The following is a 26,471-nucleotide window of genomic DNA, read 5'->3' on the forward strand; positions in this document are numbered from 1 at the left end:
GCTGTAGTAATAAGTATTTGTGTGGTTTTTCTCCAGTAGTATCAGCTGTCTGGGTGTTGAAGTAGAAAGGTGAATAGTAGCTGTCTTTCCAAGGCTGGCATTTTATTGGGTACACATAGCTAAAGGAAATATAGGGTGCAGATAGTTCAAATACTAGTGCATTGGTTGGTTAGGGAAAGAAGAGGATTAAGGAGGGACAGATGGGTAGGTTAAAAATGAAGGCAGAATAATAGTAGAGAAGTCAGAGGTAGATAAGTAGGTTGGTAGGAGAGATAAGATAAGAAATTGTGGTCAGAAAATGAGATGCTGGAGTTTAGGTATCTAATATGGAATAGCTCCAAATGTTGATAGAGATCCAGGATGGAATTTGGTGCCAAAATGGATTAGAAATTAAGGTCATTAGAATTTAGTGGTCAGCAACACCATGAGGCTGACGTGCTATAGGAGTTATCTACATAACTCCAGGATCATAGCAGGAGCTGGACAGAGAAAAGGCATGTGAGCAGATATCAGCCTTCAGTGAACATGGGGAAATGACCAGAAAGTCAGCATATGACAGAGATGAGGACAGATAAAGGGCAGTATAACATCTGCTTCAAAGGAAAATGTGCTTTTGCTTGAGAGTGCAGGAAGAACGAAGATAATGCTAAGCCTCTACCCATACCACCCCTTCCTGCTGCTGCTTTACTGGCTGTGCGATATAAGAGATGTGAGAGTATGAGCAGCTCCCACCAGAAACCAGTCAGGTTTAATTAGAGCACTGAGATACAACAAACATCCTATGAAGAGGTTGAGGGTGTTAGGAAGAGGTTCTAAGATCTCAGTGGAAGGGGCATTACAAATAGAGCCAGCAGTGAAGAAACACAAAGCAGTTAAATAGAGATGAAACTGGGGCACGAAATGAAGTGAGAAGGTGCTGGTGAAGGATAGGTAAATGTGGCACATCTCAGCCATCCCTCTGGCACAAGTTGTTTTGGTAGAGTACTACTTGAATGCCCCAAGGGCTGCAGCATAGGAACATTTCATGAGAGGGCAAAGACTGCCATGAGAAATTGTAGAGGGTCAGGTATGTTGGATCTGAGCAAGTCAGATGAGTGATATGTGGATAGACAGTGAAGGCTCTAATTGGGACACAGGTGAACCCTGAATATCTACAGCAGCACTGTAGAATCTGGTTACATATAACGATTTTTTAAAAGGCTAACCTTACTCTGAGGAGAAAAAAACAACAACATCTAGTATTGGCTGGATAAAGAAATGAAACTTCATTATTAAGAGGACATTTGGAATCTCAGTATAGTCAATTTTTGTTTTATAGCTATAACAAGAATGTGTAGCTTCGAAAATCAGTATGTATTTAGCATCTGGTAACTGAATAGCAGTCTCTTGTGACTGAGGATGAGTTTCCATGGTTCATTTTTGTGTTCTGAAATGACTAATGGAGCCATCTGGGGTAGGCAGATTTTAACTCCCTGAAGACTGGAAAAGTCTTATTTGGCTTTCTAATTCTCTACAATATCAGGCCCAGTACCTGGCACTCAAATATTTATTGAATAAATTAGTGATTATATGGAACGTCAGTGTTCATTCTGATTTAGCTGTTTTTGTCATTCCCTTTTGACTTCTATTTAGTAGTTTCTTGTGGCCTTTAACTTTCTTGAACTTTTTTGGTGGAACTTTCTCAATAAATATTGACATAGGTGTTAACGTCATTTTCTTTATAAGGAAACCAAGGCTTTGGAGAGGTTAGGAACTAACCTAGTATCTCACAGCTAATAAGTGGTAGAGCCAAAACTCAGGTTAATTTCATTGGATACTGAAGATCAGATGCTTTCTAGCACACTGAAATAGAATAAAAGGCACAGGAGCAATCTTGTGTTTCTTAAGTCTCTCTTTTTCTCTTTCCTTCCCCTCTTAAAACAAGCATGAAACTGTAGTCAGTTAACACATGCGGGGATGCTTCTCTTTCTCTTACAACACAAGAGCTTACTGGCCAGTCCATATCCAGCAGACGGTGGTCGGTGGACCATTGTTACTAGAGAATTCTTCATTTGATTAGTCTACTGGCATTTCATGATACTTTTATGTCTCACATTTTTAGGTTCTCAGGTATCTCTGAAGCATTTCTTTAATTATGATAAAATATTCCCTGATGGCTAAGACGGTAAAGAATTCGCCTGCAATGCAGGAGACCAGGGTTCAATCCTTGGGTCAGGAAGATTCCCCTGGTGAAGGGAATGGCTACCCACTCCAGTATTCTTGCCTGGAGAATTCCATGGACAGAGGAGCCTAGTGGGCTACAGTCCATGGGGTCACTAAGAGTCGGACATGACTGAGTAATACACACATAAAATTTACCATTTTAACCATTAACTGTATAGTTCGGTGGCAGTAAGTACATTCACGTTGTTGTGTAACCATCACCACCATCTATCTCCAGAACTGTTTCGTCTTCCTACTCACCTCCTTCAGATTGTTGGCAGAAATTCATCTTCTTGAAGCTACAGGATTGATGTCTCCATTTGGCAACCTGCTCCAGTTTTCTTGCCTAGAAAATTCCATGGACAGAGGAGCCTGGTGGGCCACACAGTTTATGGGGTCGCAGAGTCAGACACGACTGAGCAACTGAGCACACACACTCCATTTTCTTGCTGGCTAGGGACCACTTTCAGTTTCTAGAAGCTGCCTGTAGTTCCCTGCCAGATAGCACTCTAAATAGGCCCCCTCATAATTTGGCAGCTTAGTTCTTTAAAGCCAGCAGAGGTGAGTTTCTGACTCTTAAAGAGGGCCTGGACCCTCTTTAAAAACATTCTTCCTCTTAAGTCAGGCCCACAGAGGATAGTCTCCCTTCTTAACTCAGATCAGCTGATTTTGGGCTCTAATTACATCTGCAAAAATCGTTTCACTTTTGCTGTTGAACACAATCCAATCATGGGGTGGCATCTTGCTATAGTCTGCTGGGTAGAAGCAAGTCTCACAGGTCCTGCTCAAGAGGAGGGGATTATATAGGATGTGAATATGGGGTGGGAGAGGGCCCAGTAGAGTGTCTGCTGTAGCTTCCTTTTTTATCCATTTCACAGGGATTTTTGTCAGCAATTGGATACCCTTTTCCCAAAATGATTTTTAATCATGGAAGGAAAAAGAAGACTTGGGATTATCTTGAATTTGAGGAAGAAGAAGACAAACAGTTATCAGACTCTATGGCTTCTCTGGCTTATCTAGTATTTGTACAGGGCATCAGTCTTGATCAGCTTCCAATGGTCTTAAGGTAGGAGTTAGTGTTTATGTATTCTAAAAGGAATAGCACCAAACTCATTTATCTAATGTCCAACATGTATTTATTAATGTACTAGTACATTTTCAGTGAAGTTTAAACAAAACCTATTTTTATTCTAAGTATTCCTGTCTATAATCTTTTTAAAGCCAGTAATCATCAGTAGTGAAAAGGGTTGGAGGGAGATGTTGAAATAGACATAAGGAATGATTGGGACAAGGGTCAGAAAGTGTTAAACTGAGCTTGGTTTTGCACCTATTGGGCCAGTTACCAATAGGGTGGTCAAAACTGCCATCATCTTTTAACTGGATTATTAATGTAGTCCTGAGTGGATATGCGCTTCTAAAAGTGCATGTGTATGTGTGTGTGTTTATATATATATTTTTTCTATTTTAGCCCATCGTATCTTTTGCAATTTAATATGGGGCATGTTGAAGTCCTTTTACAAAGGTAAGGTTATTTAAGTGGCATCTCAGAATTAAATAGTAGTGTTAACATAGTCCTTGTCAAGATCAAGGGAAACTACTTTGTCTTTGCCAGACCCTAGTTAATTAATTATTTTATAAAATAGTGAAGCAGGTATTCACAAGAGACAGAAATGAACCAAAGGGATTTTTACAACAAAATTTCTTATTTTAAACTAAAGATAATATTAAAATATTGTCTTTTAAGGAGATTTCCAGTAATCTGCTTCTAGGGTTTCTTTGCTTATTTCAGAAGTTGGTAAATTAAAATACCTCTATCCCGCTGCAGCCTCTTCCAATCTAAGGAGAGGTGGTCAAGAAAGAAATTCATCCATGGTTTTGCTTCATGGATACAATCTGTGAACTACATCAAAAGAAAGGAAGTCTTGACTCTACCTTTTATAACTTAGGTTATTGACAGTGATATCATTCCATAGCTTTTCTCATTTGAGGCACCAATAAGAAGAAAACCTTTCTCTTCAAAAAAAAATTACCAAGTAACAGGTATACAGTTTTCCCAGATAGATATTTAAGAATCTTGCACAACTCTATGCTTTGTTTTCTTTTTCTATAACATGTTGAAATTCTCTCTGGAGATCATTCAGGGCCTTTCAGTGCTATCCTCTAGGAATACTAGTGACAGTTTATTAATCCCATCTCTTCCCAGGTGAAGGAAGATTTGTTACATGGCAAATGTCCAAAGCCTCAGCCTACAAGGCAGGAATTTCCAAGGGTCTCCTGGCACAAGTAGTTACTAACTCTGTAAATTTACTGTATTGTGTATGTGTTAATGATTTTACATAGTTTCTGTTAAATTCATAAAATGAGAATATGTATTGATTTTAATATTCAGTTCTGTAGTCTTAAAATTTCCAAACTGTTTAGTCATTGAGGCAAAAAACGGAACACTTTTAATTCTTTTTATGGTTAGATCAAGAACCTAGAGCCTAAGATCATAGTTATTGCCACGGATCTTAAATATTTAATTAACAATGATTGGAGAAGGCAATGGCACCCCACTCCAGTACCCTTGCCTGGAGAATCCCATGGACGGAGGAGCCTGGTAGGCTACAGTCCATGGGGTCGCTAGGAGTTGGACACAACTGAGCGACTTCACTTTCACTTTTCCCTTTCATGCACTGGAGAAGGAAATGGCAGCCCACTCCAGTATTCTTGCCTGGAGAATCCCGGGGACGGCGGAGCCTGGTGGGCTGCTGTCTATGGGGTCGCACAGAGTCGGACACGACTGAAGCGACTTACCAGCAGCAGCAGCAGCAGTAAACCTTTAAAAAATAAATAAATGGAAAGCATTACTTTATGTATATGTATATAAAGAATTAAAAAGATTTAACCAATTAATCAATTAGAATACATGGCATTATATCAGGCATAATTTATTTCTTAGCACTAGGTGTTGAAATTCTACTCATCTGATACCAGGAAATAAGCCCTGAGTGAATTGATTATGGTAAATTTGGACATCAATAACCAAATCAAAAGGCAGATCAAAGGTGGATTAAGAATTTTGACTAAGTTCTTCAACAGAATTTCTCCTTAATATGCTTTTTTAAAGTATTTAAAATTCAATTTTTGCTTTATTTTTCCTAAAGTGAAGAATAATTCTAAAGCAATTTAGAAAACCATGTTTATAAATTTTAATACTCTCTTCCAGAACAGAGGAGTCTGTTTTCTCCAAAGGATTGGTAAGATTTGTTTGCAACAATTATAATTTAAATAAAGTCATGTTAACAAATACAGCTGTTGATGTTACCATATTTATATCTCTGAATATATTTTAATCTGTAGGATCTGTTGGAGAATGGTTTATTGAGACTAGAGGACAACAGTCTACTTCACCAGTACTTAGAAATCAAGAGTTTTCTTACTGTACCTCAGGTAAGTAAAGTATGTATTCTAATTTTGAAAAATGCCGCTCTTCTATTCTAAACTTAAGTAAAGTTCTTCTCAGACTCCTTTCCCACTTTTTTCTCCATATCCTTTGAAAACTCTAGTGCCTTGCTGTCCAGTAGAACTTTCTGTGATGGTAAAAGTATCCTATTATTTGTGCTGTACAGTTTGAAAGCTACTGGCCATATTGAACACTTGAAACATAGCTGATGTGACATAAAGAACTGAATTCTAAATTTTATTTAATTTAACCTTAACTAGCTATATGTGGCTAGTGGCTACTATATTTGACAGTATAGCATCCAGTGGGAAATACAACTTTCTTCTTTTAACACTTTGGCTCTGTAGGAACCTTGCAAAATGAAGCTCCTTTACTTTTATCATAACTCAGGTCCTCAGGACTCCATCAAGGCATATATAATTCATTACTACAAAAATGTTTTGTTTTTCTCTCCTGTGATTTGTTTTACCCATTTATTAGTTATTTGTTATCATAGCCAAATAGGTCTTAGATGTCAATGTAGCAAATTGTTTTTCCACTATTTAAATAGAAAAATCAGTTTCAGTTCAGTCACTCAGTCGTGTCCAACTCTTTGCAACCCCATGGACTGCAGCACGCCAGGCTTCCCTGTCCATCGCCAACTCCTGGAGCCTACTCAAACTCATGACCATTGCATCAGTGATGCCATCCAACCATCTAATCCTCTGTCGTCCCCTTTTCCTTCTGCCTTCAATCTTTCCCAGAATCAGGGTGTTTTCCAGTGAGTCGGTTCTTCGCATCAGGTGGCCAGTGTATGGGAGTTTCAGCTTCAGCATCAGTCCTTCCAGTGAATATTCAGGACTGTTTCCTTTAGGACAGACTGGTTGGATTTCCTTGCAGTCCAAGGAACTCTCAACAGTCTTCTCCAACAATTCTCACATCCATACATGACTACTGGAAAAACCATAGCTTTGACTAGACAGACCTTTGTTGGCAAAGTTATATCTCTGCTTTTTAATATGCTCTCTTGGTTGGTCATAGGTTTTCTTCTAGGGAGCAAGCGTCTTTTAATTTCATGGGTGCAGTCACCATCTATAGTGATTTTGGAGGCAAAAAAAATAGTCTGTCACTGTTTCCATTGTTTCCCCATCTATTTGCCATGAAGTGATGGGACTGGATGCTATGATCTTAGTTTTCTGAACATTGAGTTTTAAGCCAGCTTTTTCACGCTCCTCTTTCACTTTCATCAAGAGGCTCTTCAGTTCTTCTTCACTTTCTGCCCTAAGGGTGGTGTCATCTGTGTATCTGAGCTTACTGGTATTTCTCCGGGCAGTCTTGATTCCAGCTTGTGCTTCATCTAGCCCAGCATTTCGCATGATGTACTCTGCATTTAAGTTAAATAAGCAGGTTGACAATATACAGCCTGACGTACTCCTTTCCTGATTTGGAACCAATCAGTTGTTCCATGTCCAGTTCTAACTGTTGCTTCTTGACCTGCATTCAGATTTCTCAGGAGGCAGGTCAAGTTGTCTGGTATTCCCCTCTCTTTAAGAATTTTCCAGTTTGTTGTGATCCACACAGTCAGAGGCTTTGGCATAGTCAATAAAGCAAAAGTAAATGTTTTTCTGGCTTCTGTTAGTATATACTAAGTCTGATTATTTTAAATTAATGGATTATATTTCTACATGTTTGATTTCATTTCTTTTGCCACCCTAGACATAATTGAAAATTACTGTGTGCTTCTAACTATACACTTGGTAACACCCACTCAATTTCATTTACATAATGGATTGTACTTAGCTTCTTGTAGGCAAAACAGTAGAATGAAAGGCTTAAGGTAAAAATTACTTCAGCTTTAAATCTCTTATCCTTATTTCTCTGAATTTTTAGTATACATTAATAATATAGTTGTTTCTTTGTAGTCAATATAATCTAATATTTGAAATAAATGTTTTTTTATTTCCAGGGCTTAGTCAAAGTAATGACCCTCTGCCCCATAGAGACATTGGTATGTAAATATCTGGGACTAAGTAATAATGAGTTGCAGTGAAAAGTTTTAATAATTTAATCTTTAGTTTATGTAACAATATTATTTGTTCCATTTTAGAGGAAAAAAGGTTTAGCTGTGCTTCAGCTATATATTAACAAATGGGATCCACAAGGCAAATATACATTATTTAGGTATGTATCAAAGGTTAATTGAGAAATATGTGGTTGATTAAAAACCAAATTAATGCCATTAATTATTCAAGATTATTGTATTTTGGTATGTTTTACATGTAATTCCACTCTCTTCTCTGTGATAGGTAGAGATGAATTAATCAAAAATTATGGATACATATATAAATATATGTGACTATTACATAATAAATAAACATATATATATACTTCAGTTCAATTAATTGAAATACTCTAAAATTAAAGTAGACTTAAAAGATTAAACTGATATTTGTAAGGCTTCTGCTAGAACTTTATATGTGTCAATAATATCCATTATTCACAGTTGAAATTGCTCTTGAAATTAATGGAGTTATAACCTTCGACAGCCTATTCACTTTAACAGTGGAGCTTATTAATAGTACTGTTTGAGGAGCAGAAGATTCTAGCAGCTCTGATTTGCAGATCAGCAAATTTTCTTAAAGGGCCATAAGTAAATATGGTCTTTATGGGCCACACAGCCTCTGTTGCAACTGCTCAACTTTGTGTTTATAGTAAGGGTCAGTGTATTCCAATAAAACAAAACAGGCAGTAGGCTGGATTTGGCCTGCAGACCTTAGTTTGTTGAAACCTGGGTAATAAAAATGAGTTAAAACCAAATTGGGGCATTGTTAACATGCTAAGTAGGAAGTGTTCTTTGGGATTGCCCAGTACTAGCACTCTTGATTCCTTTTTTCTTCATTTCTATTTGATAAGAATCAGAGTAGGTTTATGAAATCTCCATTTGATGGTTAGGTCTTATACCAGCTTTCCTATTCTGATCTACCTGTATTCCTACCCAGAAAACTCCCTCTTCTTAAGCTGATCAGATTGAGTTTCCTTTCTTTGCAATTAAGTTAATCTAACCAGACTAGTCAAACAGGGAATAATTTGGGGAGTTTTTAAGCTATTATACTAGTGACTGTTCTTGCCATGTTAGATCATTGCAACTATATGCATAAAAAGATTCAGATTTGGTTTAATAGAAATTTCTTTTTGGAAAAACCCAGTTAAAATAGAATTTGCCAGTTAGTGAGGGCAGTAGCCATAACAGGTGACTTTGTCGTTGTCTGCACTGTTGTTTTCCTATTTCTGCAAATAACACATGGCCCTTTTGAATTTGTAAAACTTTCATCATCATTTAATTATAATGCAGTCCAGGATAATTTCAAATGTATTGTAATTTTGCTTTAAAGGTGCTTACTGAATACAAGTAATCACTCAGGTGTGGAGGCCTTTATTATTCAAAATATCAAAAATCAAATTGACATGTCATTAAAGGTAAGAGCATAACTAAGGTGTCAATTATCAATTTATTCTTTTATTTTGTAGGACTTATTTATTCATTTGTGGAATACATTAATGTGGAATCTTGCTCTATGAACCTTTTCTATCTCTAATATTAGGGTACAGGCACACCTCAGAGATAGTATGGGTCTGGCTCCAGATCACCATGATAAAGCAGAAATCTCAGTAAAGCAAGTCACACAAAATTTTTGGTTTCCCAGTGCATATCAAAGTTAATTAGACTACATTTTAATCTGTTAAGTGCAGTAGCATTATGTCTAAAAAAAACAATGTACATACCTTAATTTTAAAATACTGTATTTCAAAAAAAAAAAAATACTGTATTTCTAAAAAATGCTAACCATCATCTGAACCTTCAGGGAGTTGTAATCTTTTTCCTAGTGGAAGGTCGATGTTGATGGCTACTGATCAAGGTGCTGCGGCTATTTCTTAAAGTAAGACAGCAGTAAAGTTTGCCAGATCGATTGACTATTTCTTTCACAAATGAATTCTCTGCAGCATGCAAAGCTGTCTCACAGCATTTTACCCACAATAGAAGTTCTTTGATTATTGAAAGCAATCCTCTCAAACTCTGCCACTGCTTTGTCAACTAAGTTTATGTAATATTCTAAATCCTTTGTTGTCATTTCAGCAGTCTGGATAGCATCTTCATCAGGAGTCCATTCTGTCTCAAGACACAATTTTCTTTGCCCACTTAGAAGAAACAGCTCCTCATCTGTTCAGATTTTATCATTGAAATTGCAGCAGTTCATTTACATCTTCAGGCTCCACTTCTAATTTTCGTTCTCTTGCTGTTTCCACCACAGTTATTGTTACTTCCTTTTTTAAAAAAAATTTTGGCTGGGCTGGGTCTTTGTTGCGGCGTGTGGGTTTTCTCTGATTGTGGCATGTGGGCTTAGTTGCCCTGTTGCATGTGGGATCTTGGTTCTCTGACTAGGGATTGAACCTACGTCCTCTGCGTTGGAAGGTGGATTCTTAACCACTGGACCACCAGGGAAGTCCCTCCACTGAAGTCTTGAACTCTTCCAAGTCATCTGTGAGGGTTGGAATCAGTTTCTTCCAAATTCCTGTGAATGTTGATATTTTGACCTTTTCTTATGAATCATGAATGATTCCAGAAGGTTTTCAGTTTGCTCTGCGCAGATATATCAGAAGAATCACTGTCTCTGAAGCAATTGCTTTATGAAATGTATTTCTTAAAGAGTAAGACTTTAAAGTTGAATTTACTCCTTTTTCCATGGGCTGCAGAATGGATATTGTGTTAGTAGACATGAAGACATTAATCTCATTTTACATCTCCATTAGATCTTTGAAGTGACAAAGTACATTGTCAGTGAGCAGTAGTAATATTTTGAAAATAATCTTTTTTCTGAGCAGTAGATCTCAAGAGTAGGGTTAAAATGTTCAGTAAACCATGTTATAAACAAGTATGCTGTCAAGGTTTTATTGTTCCATTTATACAGTATAGGCAGAATAGATTTGGTATGATTCTTACAGGCCCTATGATTTTTGGAACAGTAAAAATTAAGCATTAGTTTCAACTCAAGCCACCAGCTGTATTAACTCTTGAGAGTCGGTCTCTCCTTCGAAGCTTTGAAGCCAGACATTTTCTCCTCTAGCTGTGAAAGCCTAGGTGGCATCTTGTTGCAGTGAAAGTCTATTTTCATCTACACTGAAAATCTTTTGGTTAGTGTAGCTATGTTCATTAATTACCTTTCTGTGCTGTGCATAGTCACTGAGTTGTGTCCAACTGTTTGCAACCCCATGGACAGTAGCCTGCCAGACTCCTCTGTCCATGGGGATTCTCCAGGCAAGACTACTGGAATGGGTTGCCATGCCCTCCTTTAGGGGATCTTCCCAACCCAAGGATCGAACCCAGGTCTCCTGCATTGCAGGCAGATTTTTTACCATTTGAGCCACAAGGGAAGCCCAAAATTACCTTCCTAGATTTTCTGAATCACTTAATGCAGCTTCTACATCTGCACTTGCTGCTTCACCTTGCACTGTTAGGTCTGGAATTGGCTGCCTTCCTTCAACCTTATGAGCCAACGTCTGCTAGCTTCAAACTTTCCTTCTGCAGCTTTCTCACCTCTCTTAGCCTTCATAAAATGGATGAGTTAGGACCTTGCTCTAGATTACATTTTGGCTTAAGAGAATGTTGTGGTTGGTTTGATCTTCTATCCAGACCACTAAAACTGTCTCCATATCAGCAATAAGGCTATTTCACTTTCTTATCATTCGTGTGTTCAGTGGAGTAGCTCTTAAATTTCCTTCAAGACCTTTTTCTTTGCATTTAGGCTAACTTGGCTAACTGTTTTTGGCACAAGAGGCCTAGCTCGGCCTTCGACATGCTTCCTCACTAAGCTTAATCATTTCTAGCTTTTGATTTAAAATGAGACTTATATGACTCTTTTACTTGAATACATTGTAGGGTATTAATTGGCCTAATTTCAGTATTGTTTAATACTAAAATTAAACAATTTCTCCTTGTTGGCCTAAGAAGAGAGAGGGAGAGAGAGAGGAATGGCCAGACATTGGAGCAGTCAAAACACACACACTTTTTAAGTTCACTGTCTTCTGTGAGCATGGTTCATGGTGCCCCAAAACAGTTAATGATAATAACATCAAAGATCACTGATCACAGATCACCCTGACAAATATATAATAATGAAAGTTTGAAATTTTGGAGAATTATCAAAATGTGACACAGATGTGAAGTGAATAAATGCAGTTGGAAACATGGTGCTGATAGACTTACTTGTCATAAAGTTGCCATAAGCCTTCAATATGTAAAAAAAAATGCAGTAAAGTGAAGTGCAGTAAAATGAGGTATGCTTGTATATTTTTCCCCCATTTCTACTCTTTTTTAAAAACTTGGATTTTGAAATTTATTAACTATAGATTTAAATTGTATTAATTCTAATAACATGAGTTCTTTTTATTTTGCTGCATACTTGTGAAATATTAATGGAAACTGAAGTCTGTTTGTAAATACTCAGTAATTCCATATAGAGAACAGAGAAAGAGCATCCCAGTGCTGTCAAACTAGCAGGGTTTGTTCCAAGTGCCTGGAAATAGTGAATGAGAGAATGGAAATCAAAGTTAAAAATATGTATTTAAAATGTGTAATGGCTTATTTTTGTAGTATCAAGGTACTAGGAAAACACATGTATTTATCAACCTGTTATTTAAAGCCTTTTTCATGTTTTCTTTTGCTTCTCAGAAAACACATAACAAATGGTTTACAGGACCACAGCTGATTTCCCTTCTGGATTTGGTACTCTTTCTCCCAGAAGGTGCTGAAACAGATCTACTGCAAAACTCAGATAGGTGAGATGACCATTACTAAGGTTCACATAGTAAATTCAGAATAAAATGTGAAACCCCTTCTTTGGGAACCTAAACTAAAATAAAACATATTTTCCTGTGACTTTATAGTTAATCATTAGTTCATAAAATTACTTATTTACATGTTTAAGTAATTTTTGTTGTTGTTTAGTCGCTTATATGTTTGGATTTTATTGTTTTGTTTTCCAAGACATACATCTTTTTTTTTTTCATATACAACATGTAATTTTTGGGAAATAGTTGTGTATAAAAGGAATCTTAAAACTCAAGAAGCAAAAGATGGTACTCTCAAACATTAAAGATAACAAGTCTCCCTTGGGGAAAAAGAGAATAGTAATTTTCACAGTTAAATTTTGTGAACTTGGAGAACGAGAGTAATAAATTATGTTAAGGGAGGAAGATATGTGATAGAATATTTTAAAGGAAAAGTTTCGGATGCCCAATAATTGTAGAAATATACCCAAGGTTTTAACTTAACCTTTATTCACTGAAATTGTTGATTATGTAAAATTGTACTGTAAGTAACAAATCATATTTTTTTAATTAACAGGATAATGGCTTCGTTGAATTTATTGAGGTATTTGGTTATCAAAGATAATGAAAAAGACAATCAAGTAAGTGAATTTTTTGAAAAAGAAACTGTATTATTCAAATGCATAAAGAATGTTTTGTTATTTTCTTATCAATACCTACTTAAGCCAGTGAGTAATATTTTACCCAGTTGCAATAAGTGCCAACAATTATTCTTTAAACTTGAAGTAAATTCCCAGGAGTCCTAACCACCCCACATCCAACTGCCCTTTTCTTTTCCTGTTGTGCCTCTGTGCTCTTGCTGTGAGCATCGCTTAGCTCTGTTAGGTAGGTAAGTTGCAGCTCCTAAGTTAACTAACCTTTCGAAACTCAATATATGTTTGCTTATCTTGTTCATTAACCTTCCACCTATATAGCTCATGATTTATGTCTGAGCTGTATAAAATAAAATAATCTGATATCCCCTCATTGGACTTGACAAATTGAAGCATTTTCAGCACTAAATCTTTTAACAGCACCTTTTGAATAATGTGTAGGAAGTTGAAATTTTTAAAAATAGTGCACCATAAGAAGTATTCAATAAGTAGAAAACTATTTAAGGGAGATTTCTCATACAGTAAAATTCTATTTGCTTTTTATCTTCTCTTTCTATTTAACTCTATCCTAATAGTTGCTTTCTGTATATGTGTCATCTTATTAACTGTAACTACCTGAATTACATGCATGATTAAGCTTTTTAGAAAGTAATAAATGAAATGAAAGTAATTGAGTTTTATATAAGAATGCCAGAGCCTTTTTTTTTTTTTTAAGTAAATCATGATTTGGGATCAAACATTTATGGAAAAAGTAGCAGTAGATTTTTAACTGAATCTGTTAGATTCAGTGATTTGACTTCCCATTCATTGCTCTTCAGCCAAAAATAGTTATGTGCTATCACTGACTAGTGGATACTCTAAACAAGGATGCTTTTTTTTGCTAGCTTTTTTTCAAACATAAAGCCAAGTTGAAAGAATTTCACAGTGATCACTGTTTTATGCACTACAGAGATTCTACTGTTAACATTTTACTCTGCTATTATCATTTATCCATCTCTCTATCCTCTACCCATCCTTAAGTCTCTCTTTATGTTTTGATGCAGTTCAGGATAAACTACAAACATCATCATACTTTCCCATAAATACTTCACATATTTCATTCAAAAGAGTTAAATACTTGTGTATAGTTTTTCTTTGAGTTAAAGTTCACATAAAATCTAATGCCCAAATTTTAATTGTACATTAACTGAGTTTTAACAATTGCTTAGATCTGTTATCCAAATCCTTATCAAATATAGAACATTACTAACATCACAAGAAGCTCCCTTTTTCCCTCCCAGTTAATTCTGATGTCATCATTCCACACCCATCCCTCGCCCCTGACAACTCTGTCCTGTCCAAGTGCTATCATGTATTCTTCACTATGCTACCAGTGCTCTTTAGTTTTTATTTTTCATAGATAATGTTAGCACAGGAGGGATCTATAACTTGCACAATGGGATATAATTAGCAAGAAGCAGAAATAGCCATGACCAAATGCAGTGACTAGAACTTCCTCTTTTTTTTTTTGTAGTAAATTCAGGAGCAGTGGAAGCCTTGAGGCTTCAGGAAGGTGTCCTTAAAGTATGGTATGAGTTTTTACTTTCGTCAGGAAGAGGCCATATCTAGAAATGATCTGATTTGTCAGACAGGGTGAAAAAGCATCTTCTTGATTAGGAGTGGTAGATTTATTATTAGTAGGTATGGAGCGCAGTGTACCACAGGGGCAGCAAAGAGAGGGAAGGCAGAGTAGTTTTAGCATGGTGCAATGTCTACTCTGATATCCACAGATAATACCTCACATTTATTTGGCTTGAATATTATATAGTAAAGAAAAGGATATAACCAGCTTATAAGACTGCCTTCTTATGTAAGTTTTTAAAATTTTTTCTTTAGAATCAACTATTCCATAGTATTGCCATGCAGGTTACCATAAGAATTATCCTACCAAGGAAACTGGCACAAAACAAAACAAAAAATCAATCCAAGATGGTAACCTGATATCTTTGAGGCAGCTTATTCATCATGGAAGCATTTCTCCCAAGTGCAGTCACAGTAGGTCATGAATATAAATGAGAGGCATATCTGTCTGCTGTGGTTAACAAAAAAATAATAGCTTCTGAGTTTTTAGAAATATTTGATTAAAGGAGAAACAAAATGATATTCTAATGATGCTGAACTGTGAGTAGTTTTATTCAAAAGGACTCCTACCAGTACCTGTCTTTGAGTTAAATATGCTGTGGTGGTAACTAGTCAGATGAAAAGTTGAAAAGCAATCAAAAAAGTGTACAGAAAAACTAAGAACAGAATCATTAAAATATAAAACAAGGTGATTCATAATTGAATAATGATCCATTTCTTTTCCTGCTATTTTGGGTTACTGTCATCTGACTTTCTTCATAAATCATTCCCTTCCTCACCTTACTGTTTCATGTCTCTTCATCTCTTTGCATGATAATTTAAAAGCACTTTTCCCACACTTCAGTTTCACATAAATTCTTGGACCTTGAACCTCCATCTCTCTCTACTGGTAAAACCAACTTAATTTTTAGACTAGTGTTCCCTATTATTTGGTAGGTATCTTTATATAAGTGTTAATTGTTTAATTACAGTAATTTATTCTAACACACAGCCTATAATAATTTATCCCTCACCTTCTATCTACTCATTTCCTTACCTATCCCTGCTTACCTATTTTTTTTTTTCTAAATAATTTGTGATTGTAATATGTAGAAAGCAGGATCAAGAGAAACAATGTAAGACTGTAAAGGCCAGAAGTGTGTATCAGGAACTTTAAAAAATTGAATTATGTAATGTACACATATATGCTTTTCATTTAGGATAGAACAATAAATACCTGGCATACGTCCATGTACATATAGTTCTATATAATCCACATTGTAGGTTCTCATTTAAATTGTTTCTTTCTCCAAGATTAAAACATATACCTTATGTGTTATTTGCAGAGCCAAATGACTTAAGGTTATAACATTCCTTAATATTACAAGTGATAAAGTTCTACAATATTATTTCATAAATAAGACATGATACACAAATTAGAAGGGAAAAACTGGGTCTTATTCATTTCCTTCCTTTTATTTCTTCAATATCATGGTTGACTATGTCCTTTGCAAGGTCCCTATCCTCACAATAAATTTCACTGTGATATAAAACTGCCTTTCTATTTTGTGCGACAAGCTGCAGTGAAATTTGAAATGTATAGTTAAGCTTTAAAACTGAAATGGTCTCAGAACTACTCTACCAGTGTGTTACTTAAGTATAAAATTTTAAAGTAAGCACTTGTGAACATTTCAAATTTTTATCCTTATAACTATTTTTAAAAATCTTGTTACTTTTTTCTAGACATTGAAGTAAAAGATGATTTTCTTCATTTTTTTTTTATATAAATCCAATAATCTTAAAGAATCCCCCTGCAATGCAGGAGATGCAGGTTCAATCCCTGAGGTGGGAAGATCCCCTGGAGGAGAGCATGGGAACCCATTCAAGTAGTCTTGCCTGGAAAATTTCATGGACAGAGAAGCCTAGTGGGTTACAGTCCATGGCGTTGCAAAGAGTCAGACACAGCTGAGTGACTGAGGACACAGGCACACCATCTTAATGTAAAAGAGAGAAAATATTCTTGTTTCCACAGCTTCTTCACTCCTACGTGTTTCTAAAAAAATATTACTGTTATTCATCACATGAAACATTTGTGAAATTATGCAGAACTGAATATGCACAAATTTTCTTTAGCCTAATTTTGGCACATTTTATTACCTTATTGTAAGTTTTAGATTTTGGACTATGTATTAAATTATTGCCATTAAGAAAAACTAAAGTCTTTTATTGAGGTCTTTTCTTTTAGGGGGTCTTTATTAGACCTCCTAGAGTTACACTGTCCCATAGACAGTAGCCACACATGACTATTAAGTTTTAAATTAATTTTTAAATTTTTTAAATTAATTCAGTTCCTCCTTGGCATTAGACAGCATCATTCTAGATCATTGTTTCTCAGCATATGGGTCTAATAAAAATCACCTGGCTATCTTACATAATTCAATTTTTAGAAATTCCTAATATGTACTTGTTTAGATTGATATTAAAAATGGGTGAAGACACAATGTGTTAATTAAAAAGGAAGTATAAATACAGCACAGATTGAAGAACAAAAGGAAAGTTACAGGAAAACATTCCAATAAATTTTGAAACGTCAATAAAATGGAATTTGTTAAAAAATATAATCTAACAAAACTGCAACAATCTACTAAGAGAAATCACAGGGCAGATAATTTTTACCATAATTTCAAAAAAATATATACTCAAGTCTCATACAAAACATTCAAAAGACTAGAAAAAGTGTAGTTGTGTCTAAATGTTATGTTTAGTAAGGTATGACCTTAATACCCAAACAGTCTAGGATAGTGTGCTTCAGTGAAATTACAGGCTCTCCCACATTGCAGGCAGATTCTTAACAAGCTGAGCCACCAGGGAAGCCCAAGAATACTGGAGTGGGTAGCCTATCCCATCTCCAGCAGATCTTCCTGACCCAGGAATCAAACTGGGGTCTCCTGCATTGCAAGCAGATTCTTTACCAGCTTAGCTACTCAGGGAAGCAGATATATAGATACTAATATTACCAAACCGGATCTAGCAAAAAAATTTGTTATAAGTCATCAAACTCAGTTGGACTTATTGTTAATGTAAGGTAATGTAATTTCATAGGTTAAAGTAGAGGAAGTACTTGATTATATCAATAGTTATAGAGAAAAAGCATTTAATACATTCAATATATAATCATGATAATATTAGTCCACCAGAAAATATTTTTATTGTAACAAAAAATATGAGATACTTAGGAAAACATGTAAAAATATGTGTAAAACTTTATGAGGGAAATAAAAGGGGGAAGAATGGGACTGTTCAATAGATGATGATGGGTAATTCTTCATACATATGGGAAGGGGGGAATTAGATGCTTATGTCACATAATATACAAAAAAAAATTCCAAATAGATTAAAGACTTAACATTGAAAAGGAATTTAGAAAATTTTAGAATACTGTGTAACCTAAGGGTAGAGAAGGGTTTCTTAAGTAAAGAAGCACTAACTACAAAAGAATAGATTGATAAAACTAATAACATTGAAACTAAAACCTGTTCAAGGAAAGAAAACACATACAAACTGAAAAAGCCACAAAAAGAGAAAAAAACCCAAAATACTTCCTCCATCCAGTAGTTAGTATCAAAAAGCAGATAACTATAAAGCAAGAATCAAGACCACAAATCAGAAAAATAAGTAAAGGATACAGATATTATAAGGAAGCTCACAGAAGAGGAAACCCAAATGGCAAATAACCACAAGACAATATTCCCAATATCAGTAGTGTTTATGGAAGTGTAACTTAAAACTGCAGCGAGATACTATTTCACAGCCATCACAGTGGCAAATGTTAAAAAGGTAGATAGCATAGGTTAGCATAATAAGAGGTGGCAAGAATACACAGAAGAACTGTACAAAAAAGATCTTCACGACCCAGATAATCACGATGGTGTGATCACTCACCTAGAGCCAGACATCCTGGAATGTGAAGTTAAGTGGGCCTTAGAAAGCATCACTACGAACAAAGCTAGTGGAGGTGATGGAATCCCAGTTGAGCTATTTCAAATCCTCAAAGATGATGCTGTGAAAGTGCTGCACTCAATATGCCAGCAAATCTGGAAAACTCAGCAGTGGCCGCAGGACTGGAAAAGGTCAGTTTTCGTCCCAATCCCAAAGAAAGGCAATGCCAAAGAATATTCAAACTACCGCACAATTGCACTCATATCACACAGTAGTAAAGTAATGCTCAAAATTCTCCAAGCCAGGCTTCAGCAATACGTGAACCGTGAACTTCCAGATGTTCAAGCTGGTTTTAGAAAAGGCGGAAGAACCAGAGATCAAATTGCCAATATCCCCTGGATCATTGAAAAAGCAAGAGAGTTCCAGAAAAACATCTATTTCTGCTTTATTGACTATGCCAAAGCCTTTGACTGTGTGGATCACAATAAACTGTGGAAAATTCTGAAAGAGATGGGAATACCAGACCATCTGACCTGTCTCTTGAGAAACCTGTATGCAGGTCAGGAAGCAACAGTTAGAACTGGACATGGAACAACAGACTGGTTCCAAATAGGAAAAGGAGTACGTCAAGGCTGTATATTGTCACCCTGCTTGTTTAACTTATATGCAGAGTACATCATGAGAAACGCTGGGCTAGAAGAAACACAAGCTGGAATCAAGATTGCCGGGAGAAATATCAATAACCTCAGATATGCAGATGACACCACCCTTATGGCAGAAAGTGAAAAAGAACTAAAGAGCCTCTTGATGAAAGTGAAAGAGGAGAGTGAAAAAGTTGGCTTAAAGTTCAATGTTCAGAAAACTAAGATCATGGCATCTGGTCCCATCACTTCATGGGAAATAGATGGGGAAACAGTGGAAACAGTGTCAGACTTTATTTTTGGGGGTTCCAAAATCACTGCTGATGGTGATTGCAGCCATGAAATTAAAAGATGCTTACTCCTTGGAAGGAAGGTTATGACCAACCTAGATAGCATATTTAAAAGCAGAGACATTACTTTGCCAACAAAAGTCCGTCTAGTCAAGGCTATGGTTTTTCCAGTGGTCATGTATGGATGTGAGAGTTGGACACTAAAGAAAGCTGAGTGCCGCAGAATTGATGCTTTTGAACTGTGGTGTTGGAGAAGACTCTTGAGAGTCCCTTGGACTGCAAGGAGATCCAACCAGTCCATCCTAAAGGAGATCAGTCCTGGGTGTTCATGGAAGGACTGATGCTGAAGCTGAAACTCCAATACTTTGGCCACCTCATGCGAAGAGTTGACTCATTGGAAAAGACCCTAATGCTGGGAAGGATTGGGAGCAGGAGGAGAAGGGACGACAGAGGGGTGAGATGGTTGGATGGCATCACTGACTCGATGGACATGGGTTTGGGTGGACTCCGGGAGTTGGTGATGGACAGGGAGGCCTGGCATCCTGCGATTCATGGGGTCGCAAAGAGTCGGACACGACTGAGCGACTGAACTGAACTGAACTGAGCATAGGTTAGGATACAAAACAGTGATGAAACAAAGTAGATAATCATTTTTGGGCAATTTGGCATTATCTAGTGAAACTGAATAAATACTCTTAACTCAGCACCTTCTGTCTTAAGGCATCTTAATGAGTCCTTAAATCAATTTAGTGATTTAGACTGGCAATTTTTACAAAATGAAATAGAATATAATTGAGGTTGTTTGCACAGATTCTTAGTAAGAATTACGGATATTGCAGCAGATTTTGTGGTCCCTTGCAAAGAACAAGGTTTGAAAATGGAGGGGATATGACAGATTGGCTAGGAATAAGATGTATGTTGCTTTCCAATATCTCTTATGACATATTTAATGGTCAGTTAGCAGAAAGGCTATGATACTTGTACAGTTTAATTTCATAGTAACATAGTAGGTGGTTAAGTAGGAAGTAAACTATACCTCCTATCAGTAAAATTGTGAAAGTTCACAAATTATTTTAATCTGTGTATTTTCAGAATGAACTTTGAGGGAGAAAACTCTTTTTCCAAATTCATGACAATAAGAAAAATAAGTGAAAAATATAGAAACATTCACTTTCAACTGTTGACCTGAAACTGTAAATAGTGCCAATATTCAGAAAAATACTGACCCTACAATTAGTAGACTTAGCCTTAATTTGAGCCACATTCTAAAAAGGAAGAAAATGAATATAACTTTAAAGCTAAAATTATTTAAGATGGTTTCATCAAAAGTAAATACCCAATGAAAATGATAGTCTAAAATATAATTTTTCTTGCAAATGAAAGCTAAAAACCTTCCAAATTAGAGACATCTAGAAACAACATTCAAAACTTGTGAATGAGGCCCCTTAATGGTTTGAAAGATGAAAAGTTACTAACATTCTTCTAGTCTCATTATCAACATATATAATTACATATTTTTTAGCAAATGAGAAAAATCGCTCAGTTGGGCCTGCAAAGTTTATTTTTCCAGCATATACAGTGTTGGATTGTGTCTATTGATTTATTTAAAAGTATGTTTTAATGGTAACATGATGTTTTAGAAAATCTATATTGCAAAACATGGATGCAAAGGTTCTGATGCTTCTTGATGAAACATAAATTGTGTAGCACTTAAATTGATATCTGGTATTTGCAAAACAATATGAGACTGTATTGTTTCACCTTAACCTTTATATACATCTAAAGATTAGCTATATTTGCTGAATAGGAAGCACACCATGGGTCACTAAAACTTAAAGTAGAAAGTTTATAGCAATAAGTGACAGAGCAGAACTATGAGCAATTATCTTCTTAAATTGTCAGAAGCACTAGCAAGTTGTTTTAAGTCAGTTGGAAAATTTTGGTATTCAAGGAAATCCCTCTGGATATAACTGTATTGTAAAAGTGGTGAAAATTGTTAATTTTAGCAGTTCACCAATAAGCCAAACTCTTGAAACTTTTTTCAGTGATTGGATCTAAAGCATGACCAATATCAGAGTTCCTTTATTGTTCCTTTGGAAAGTTTGAAGTAGGGCATAAGAACTCAAGGATAATATACATGTTTTTCTAGTTGAAAAACAATCTTATTTGACAGTTATTTTCAAAGATAATATTGAGTGGCAAAATTGACATATGTATCTGATTTTCTGGCATGCCTGAGACATAAAAATTGCAACCACAGGAAAACATGAGTATATTTTTCATATGTTAAACTTATCTGTCAGTTGTAGAAGACATTACTGTTATAGAAGGAAACCTTAAGTTGTTTTAACTGATATATGTTTCTGACATCATTGAATAGAATATTATTAATGAATTCAATCTGAATATAAAATTAGGTACATTGTTACATCTCATTTCTCTGTTGTAAACTTTTAATCATTACTTTGTAAAGGAGAATTTAGAACATTCAAGAAAAATGTTTGAAAAAAGATTCATTTCCTTTTTAAAATCCTGACTCAGTTTAGGTTAAACCTGTTGGCTTCAGAGAATTAATTAGGGAAGCTTAGTTCTTCATTTACACCAAAGAATGAATATAAGACATTAAATTTATCATCATTTTGATAATAAGATTTCAAATAACTTCTGTTACTAATTAAGAGTGAAAGAAAATTTTTTCAACTTAGACCAACATTTTTTAAAGAAAACTTTCCTATATTCTGGACATTAAGTCTTTTGTTAGGTATGGTTTTTATATTTTCTTCCAGTCTGTGGCAATGGCACCCTACTCCAGTACTCTTGCCTGGGAAACCCCATGGGCAGAGGAGCCTGGTAGGCTGCAGCCCATGGGGTCGCGAAGAGTCAGACACGACTGAGCGACTTCACTTTCACTTTTCACTTTCATGCACTGTAGGAGGAAATGGCAACCCACTCCAGTACTCTTGCCTAGAAAATCCCAGGGATGGAGGAGCCTAGTGGGCTGCCGTCTATGGGGTCGCACAGAGTCGGACACGACTGAAGTGACTTAGCAGCAGCACTAGCAGCTGTGGCTTATATTTTCATTATCTTAATAGAATTTTTTAAAGAACAGAAATGTTAAATTTTGAGGAAGTCCAGCATATCAGTTCTATTCTTTTAAATCATTTATGTTTCTTTGGATTCTAACAAATCTTTGTTTTAACCCGAGATCACAGATTTTCTAATAGAAGTTTTATTGTTTAGATTTTTATATTTATACTTATGATCAACTTCAAGTAAATTTTTTATATGGTGAAGTATGGGTTAAGGTAGTTTTGTTTTGACTCCAGCAGTATTTGTTGAAAAGGCTATACTCAAATTGTCTTGTCACCTTTGTCAAAGATCAAAAGATCATATATTTTTGGATTCTATTCTGTTCCATTGAACTCTCTTCTTTCACCAGTACCACACTATCGTGATTACTGTAGCTTTATAGTAAGTCTTATGTGAGAGTATGCCAACTTCGTTCTTTAAAAAAAATTTTTGGCTGTTCTAGATCCCTTGCTTCTCCGTTTGAATTTTAGAATAATTTTGTCTTTCTACCTGTAGAGGAACAACATGCCTGTTTTTCTGCTCTACTCTCAGTGCTTAACCTCGTGTTTTGTACTTCTGGTCACCAAATGTGTAGATTTTCCCATATCAAGGAATTTTTTGACACCAAGTAGGTATCCTACAATTCAGTCCCCTTCTGACATACCTGGAGATAGCATCAGCTTACAGAGGCTAAGGGCTCAGTCCCACAACATTAGCTCCCTTCCCTCTTCAGATGCCAATCACAAGTCCAGGTATTGATCTGACTTCTGACACACTGGCTAAAACAGGTTCTCACAACCCCCTCCTCAGGTTCAATTAATTTGCTAAAGTTGTTCACAGAACTCAGAACATTTTACTTACTAGATCACTGGTTTATTGTAAAAGGATGTAACTTAGCACAGCCAGATGAAAGATGCATAAGGCAAAGTATGTGGGAAGGGGCACTAAGTTTTCATGCCCTCCCTTGAAACTACTTTCCCAGCACCTCTACCTGTTTCATCAACCAGGAAGCTCTCTGAACCCCATTCTTTTGAGTTTTTTGGAGGCTTCATTACATAAGCATGGTTGATTAAATCACTGGTCACTGGTGACAGCTCAATCTCCAGCCCCTCTCTCTTACCAGGAGTTTGTGGTGAGAGGAGTTGACTGTTATAACCCTCTAATTACACAGTTCCTCTGACAACCAGCCCCCATTCTTATTAGGGGCTTTCCAACAGTTATATTCCTGGCTGAAAGAGCTTGTTATGAATAACAAAATACACTTTGACCACTCTTCACTTAGGAAATTCAGGAGTTTTAGGAGCTCTTTGCCAGGAACAGGATGTAGACCAAATACTAGTAGCTCTTTGGGGCTGGGGGGAGAAAACACACTACAAAGGGGCACAAGGGAACTTCTGGGGTCCTGAAACTGTCTGTATAGTGGTGGTGGTCATACTGCTGTATATCTTTGTCAAAACTCAGAACTGTACAGCTAAAGAGTTTACAGTATGTAAATGATACCTCAACATACCAGACCTTAAAAAATATGTAGAAAGAAAAGGACCAGGCTCAATACCAGACTAGATGTCAGTGACCCCAAGCACACCATCGTTCTTAAAGTTTATTTTGGAATTATTTTGGGGCTTTTCTGTATTATGTTTAAATATTGATAGAATTATATTTGATATTATAAATAGAACATTTTGTGAAACATTTGTTTCAATTATATAAATGTGTGTTGAGTTGTGATATCAATTATATTTTTTATTGTGGGCCATGGTAAAAATATTTTGAAAAATGCTACCCTAGAAAAACTTATCCCATGTGAGCAGGAAAAGATATGAAGCAGTTTCAGTGAGCACTGTTTGAAATATTTAAGAAAACTAGTAATAGGATCAATCGTATAGTGGGATGCCTGTATGTCAGTTAAAGTGAAAGGATTAGTGCTATAACATAAATAACCCTCAGAAACATAGGATTGAACAAAAGGGAGCTAAAGTAGGATGCTTTGATATCATTTATATATTTTTAAACATGCAAAATTGGGATGTATAAATACATTAACTGCTAAAACCTCAAGTTTTAGAAAATTTTGCATAGTTAATGGCTTACTCTTGAATAAAGAGGGCTTCAACCAAATCTGTCTTTTAAGTAAGTAGGGCAAGACGTTTGCATTTGACAAAGCTTAGTGTGAGTACAAAGGTGTTTTCTCTGTACTCTTTATGTTTGAATGTGTTTTAATCTGTAGAGGGTCATCAGTACCTGCAGCCTTGAAAGCCATCTGTGATGTTGGGTAGTAGTAGTGGGTTTTACTTTTAAGCTTAGAGGAGAAGGGAAAGAAGGTTTTAAAAAGTGGATGTGAGGATAGAGAAAGGTAAAAGAAAACGCTGGAGAGAGAGGGAGGAACGTAAGAGAAATGAAAGCAGTGGGTGCATACGGTAGCGTAACTTGCTTGATATCCTGTGACTATACTTGTTGAAGTTGCTGCTGTACTAATGCATAACCCACGTTTTTCATGTGAGGAGAAAAAACTTATGATTTTTTTTAATAAATTTATTTATTTTAGTTGGGAGCTAATTACTTTACAATATTGTAGTGGTTTTTGCCATACATTGACATGAATCAGCCATGGGTTAAAACTTATGATTTTAATGGATGCTTAAAAATGTGAGGTGGAAGGGGGGTTCTGGAAGGGGAAAACATGTACACCCATGGTGGATTCATGTCAGTGTATGGCAAAACAAATACAATATTGTAAAGTTAAAAAATAGAAAATAAAATAATTAAAAAATATATATATATACAATTGAAACAGGTTCACTGTTTAAAAATCAGGATAAATAAGCAAAAAGAAAATAATAAAATCTCACCATTTATTTTTGATATTATAGTGTATGCCCTTTTAGGCTTTATACCAGCAAATCTGTACATACTTTTTTTAAAAAGATCATATAGGAGTCATACTGCAGCCTTTTTATCACTTTTTTACCACTCACCAGTTATGTACTGAAGAGTACTATTTTAACAGCAGTGTAGTGTTCCATTGTGTGGATATGGAAGTTACCCACTCTTGATGTGAAAAACTGTCATTATTGCCAATTTTTCACTATGTAAACATTTTTACAAACGTATCTGCAGTGAAATCATTACAACATACATCTTTAATTCTTCCCCAGGTTAAGTTCATAGATGATGAGTGGAAAAGTGTGCATATTTTTGAGATTGTGGATTCTTGATAGTTACTCAAGAACTCCACTTTTCCTCATAATATAGGAATAATGAGAAAGGACAGATTTAAATTAAAGGGATATATGTTGACAGTGAAATTATAAATTATTCAACACAGATACGTGTAGATTTTATTTTTGAGGGCTGTATATGTTAAATGTTATATAGTACTTGGATCAAAATAAGCTCAATTACAAAACAGGTTTTCATATGATCCAGTTCTAGTTAAGGATAATTGGATTCCTAAGTTTTCATTTTTTGCCTAAGGTACTTTCCTTTGTAATAAGTAACTGGAAACTGAGCAATACCAATGACTTTTCTTTTTTTTCTTTAAAAACAAAAAACCTAAGACTTTATGATTCCCTTTTAGTACTATAGGAAGAAATGCTCTTAGAACAAAAATCTCTAATATGAATGACAAAATAATCCTAAGCTGTCCCAGGCAGGTAAAATCTCCATCTTTATTGATCACCAAGAAAGTCTTAAGTCAGCTTTGTGTTAGAAGTTTCCATCAATAGAGAAGGAATAGAATCCTCTGGCACTAGATCTGTGACAAGGATATCATTTGAAAGATAAGGAGTTGAAGGGACTTACAACATAGAGTCATTGTGGGGATGGTTTA

The 26,471-nt window shown here is 35.7% G+C and overlaps 1 protein-coding gene across 12 annotated transcripts in view; it reads left to right on the forward strand.

Annotated features, from left to right (window-relative positions):
• The window catches only part of GLMN (glomulin, FKBP associated protein), a 46,777-nt gene that overhangs the window by 17,794 nt on the left and 2,512 nt on the right, over positions 1 to 26,471 (forward strand). For 4 of the 12 annotated variants that reach the window (XM_081486383.1, XM_081486384.1, XM_081486381.1 and 1 more), the window contains exons 8-16: positions 3,081 to 3,268; positions 3,671 to 3,724; positions 5,411 to 5,441; positions 5,545 to 5,634; positions 7,593 to 7,634; positions 7,734 to 7,807; positions 9,019 to 9,103; positions 12,354 to 12,460; positions 13,029 to 13,092. In XM_081486383.1, the coding sequence (XP_081342509.1) occupies positions 3,081 to 3,268; positions 3,671 to 3,724; positions 5,411 to 5,441; positions 5,545 to 5,634; positions 7,593 to 7,634; positions 7,734 to 7,807; positions 9,019 to 9,103; positions 12,354 to 12,460; positions 13,029 to 13,092 (735 nt within the window). Of the gene's footprint in view, positions 1 to 3,080; positions 3,269 to 3,670; positions 3,725 to 5,410; positions 5,442 to 5,544; positions 5,635 to 7,592; positions 7,635 to 7,733; positions 7,808 to 9,018; positions 9,104 to 12,353; positions 12,461 to 13,028; positions 13,093 to 14,617; positions 14,673 to 26,471 lie in introns of all 12 variants that reach the window. The other 8 variants (XR_014052596.1, XR_014052594.1, XR_014052595.1 and 5 more) reach the window with 3 other exon arrangements.

Source organism: Giraffa tippelskirchi, chromosome 5 (genome assembly GCF_054371585.1).
Source record: "Giraffa tippelskirchi isolate mGirTip1 chromosome 5, T2T-mGirTip1v1.2.pri, whole genome shotgun sequence".
In the NCBI taxonomy this organism is placed as follows: domain Eukaryota; kingdom Metazoa; phylum Chordata; class Mammalia; order Artiodactyla; family Giraffidae; genus Giraffa; species Giraffa tippelskirchi.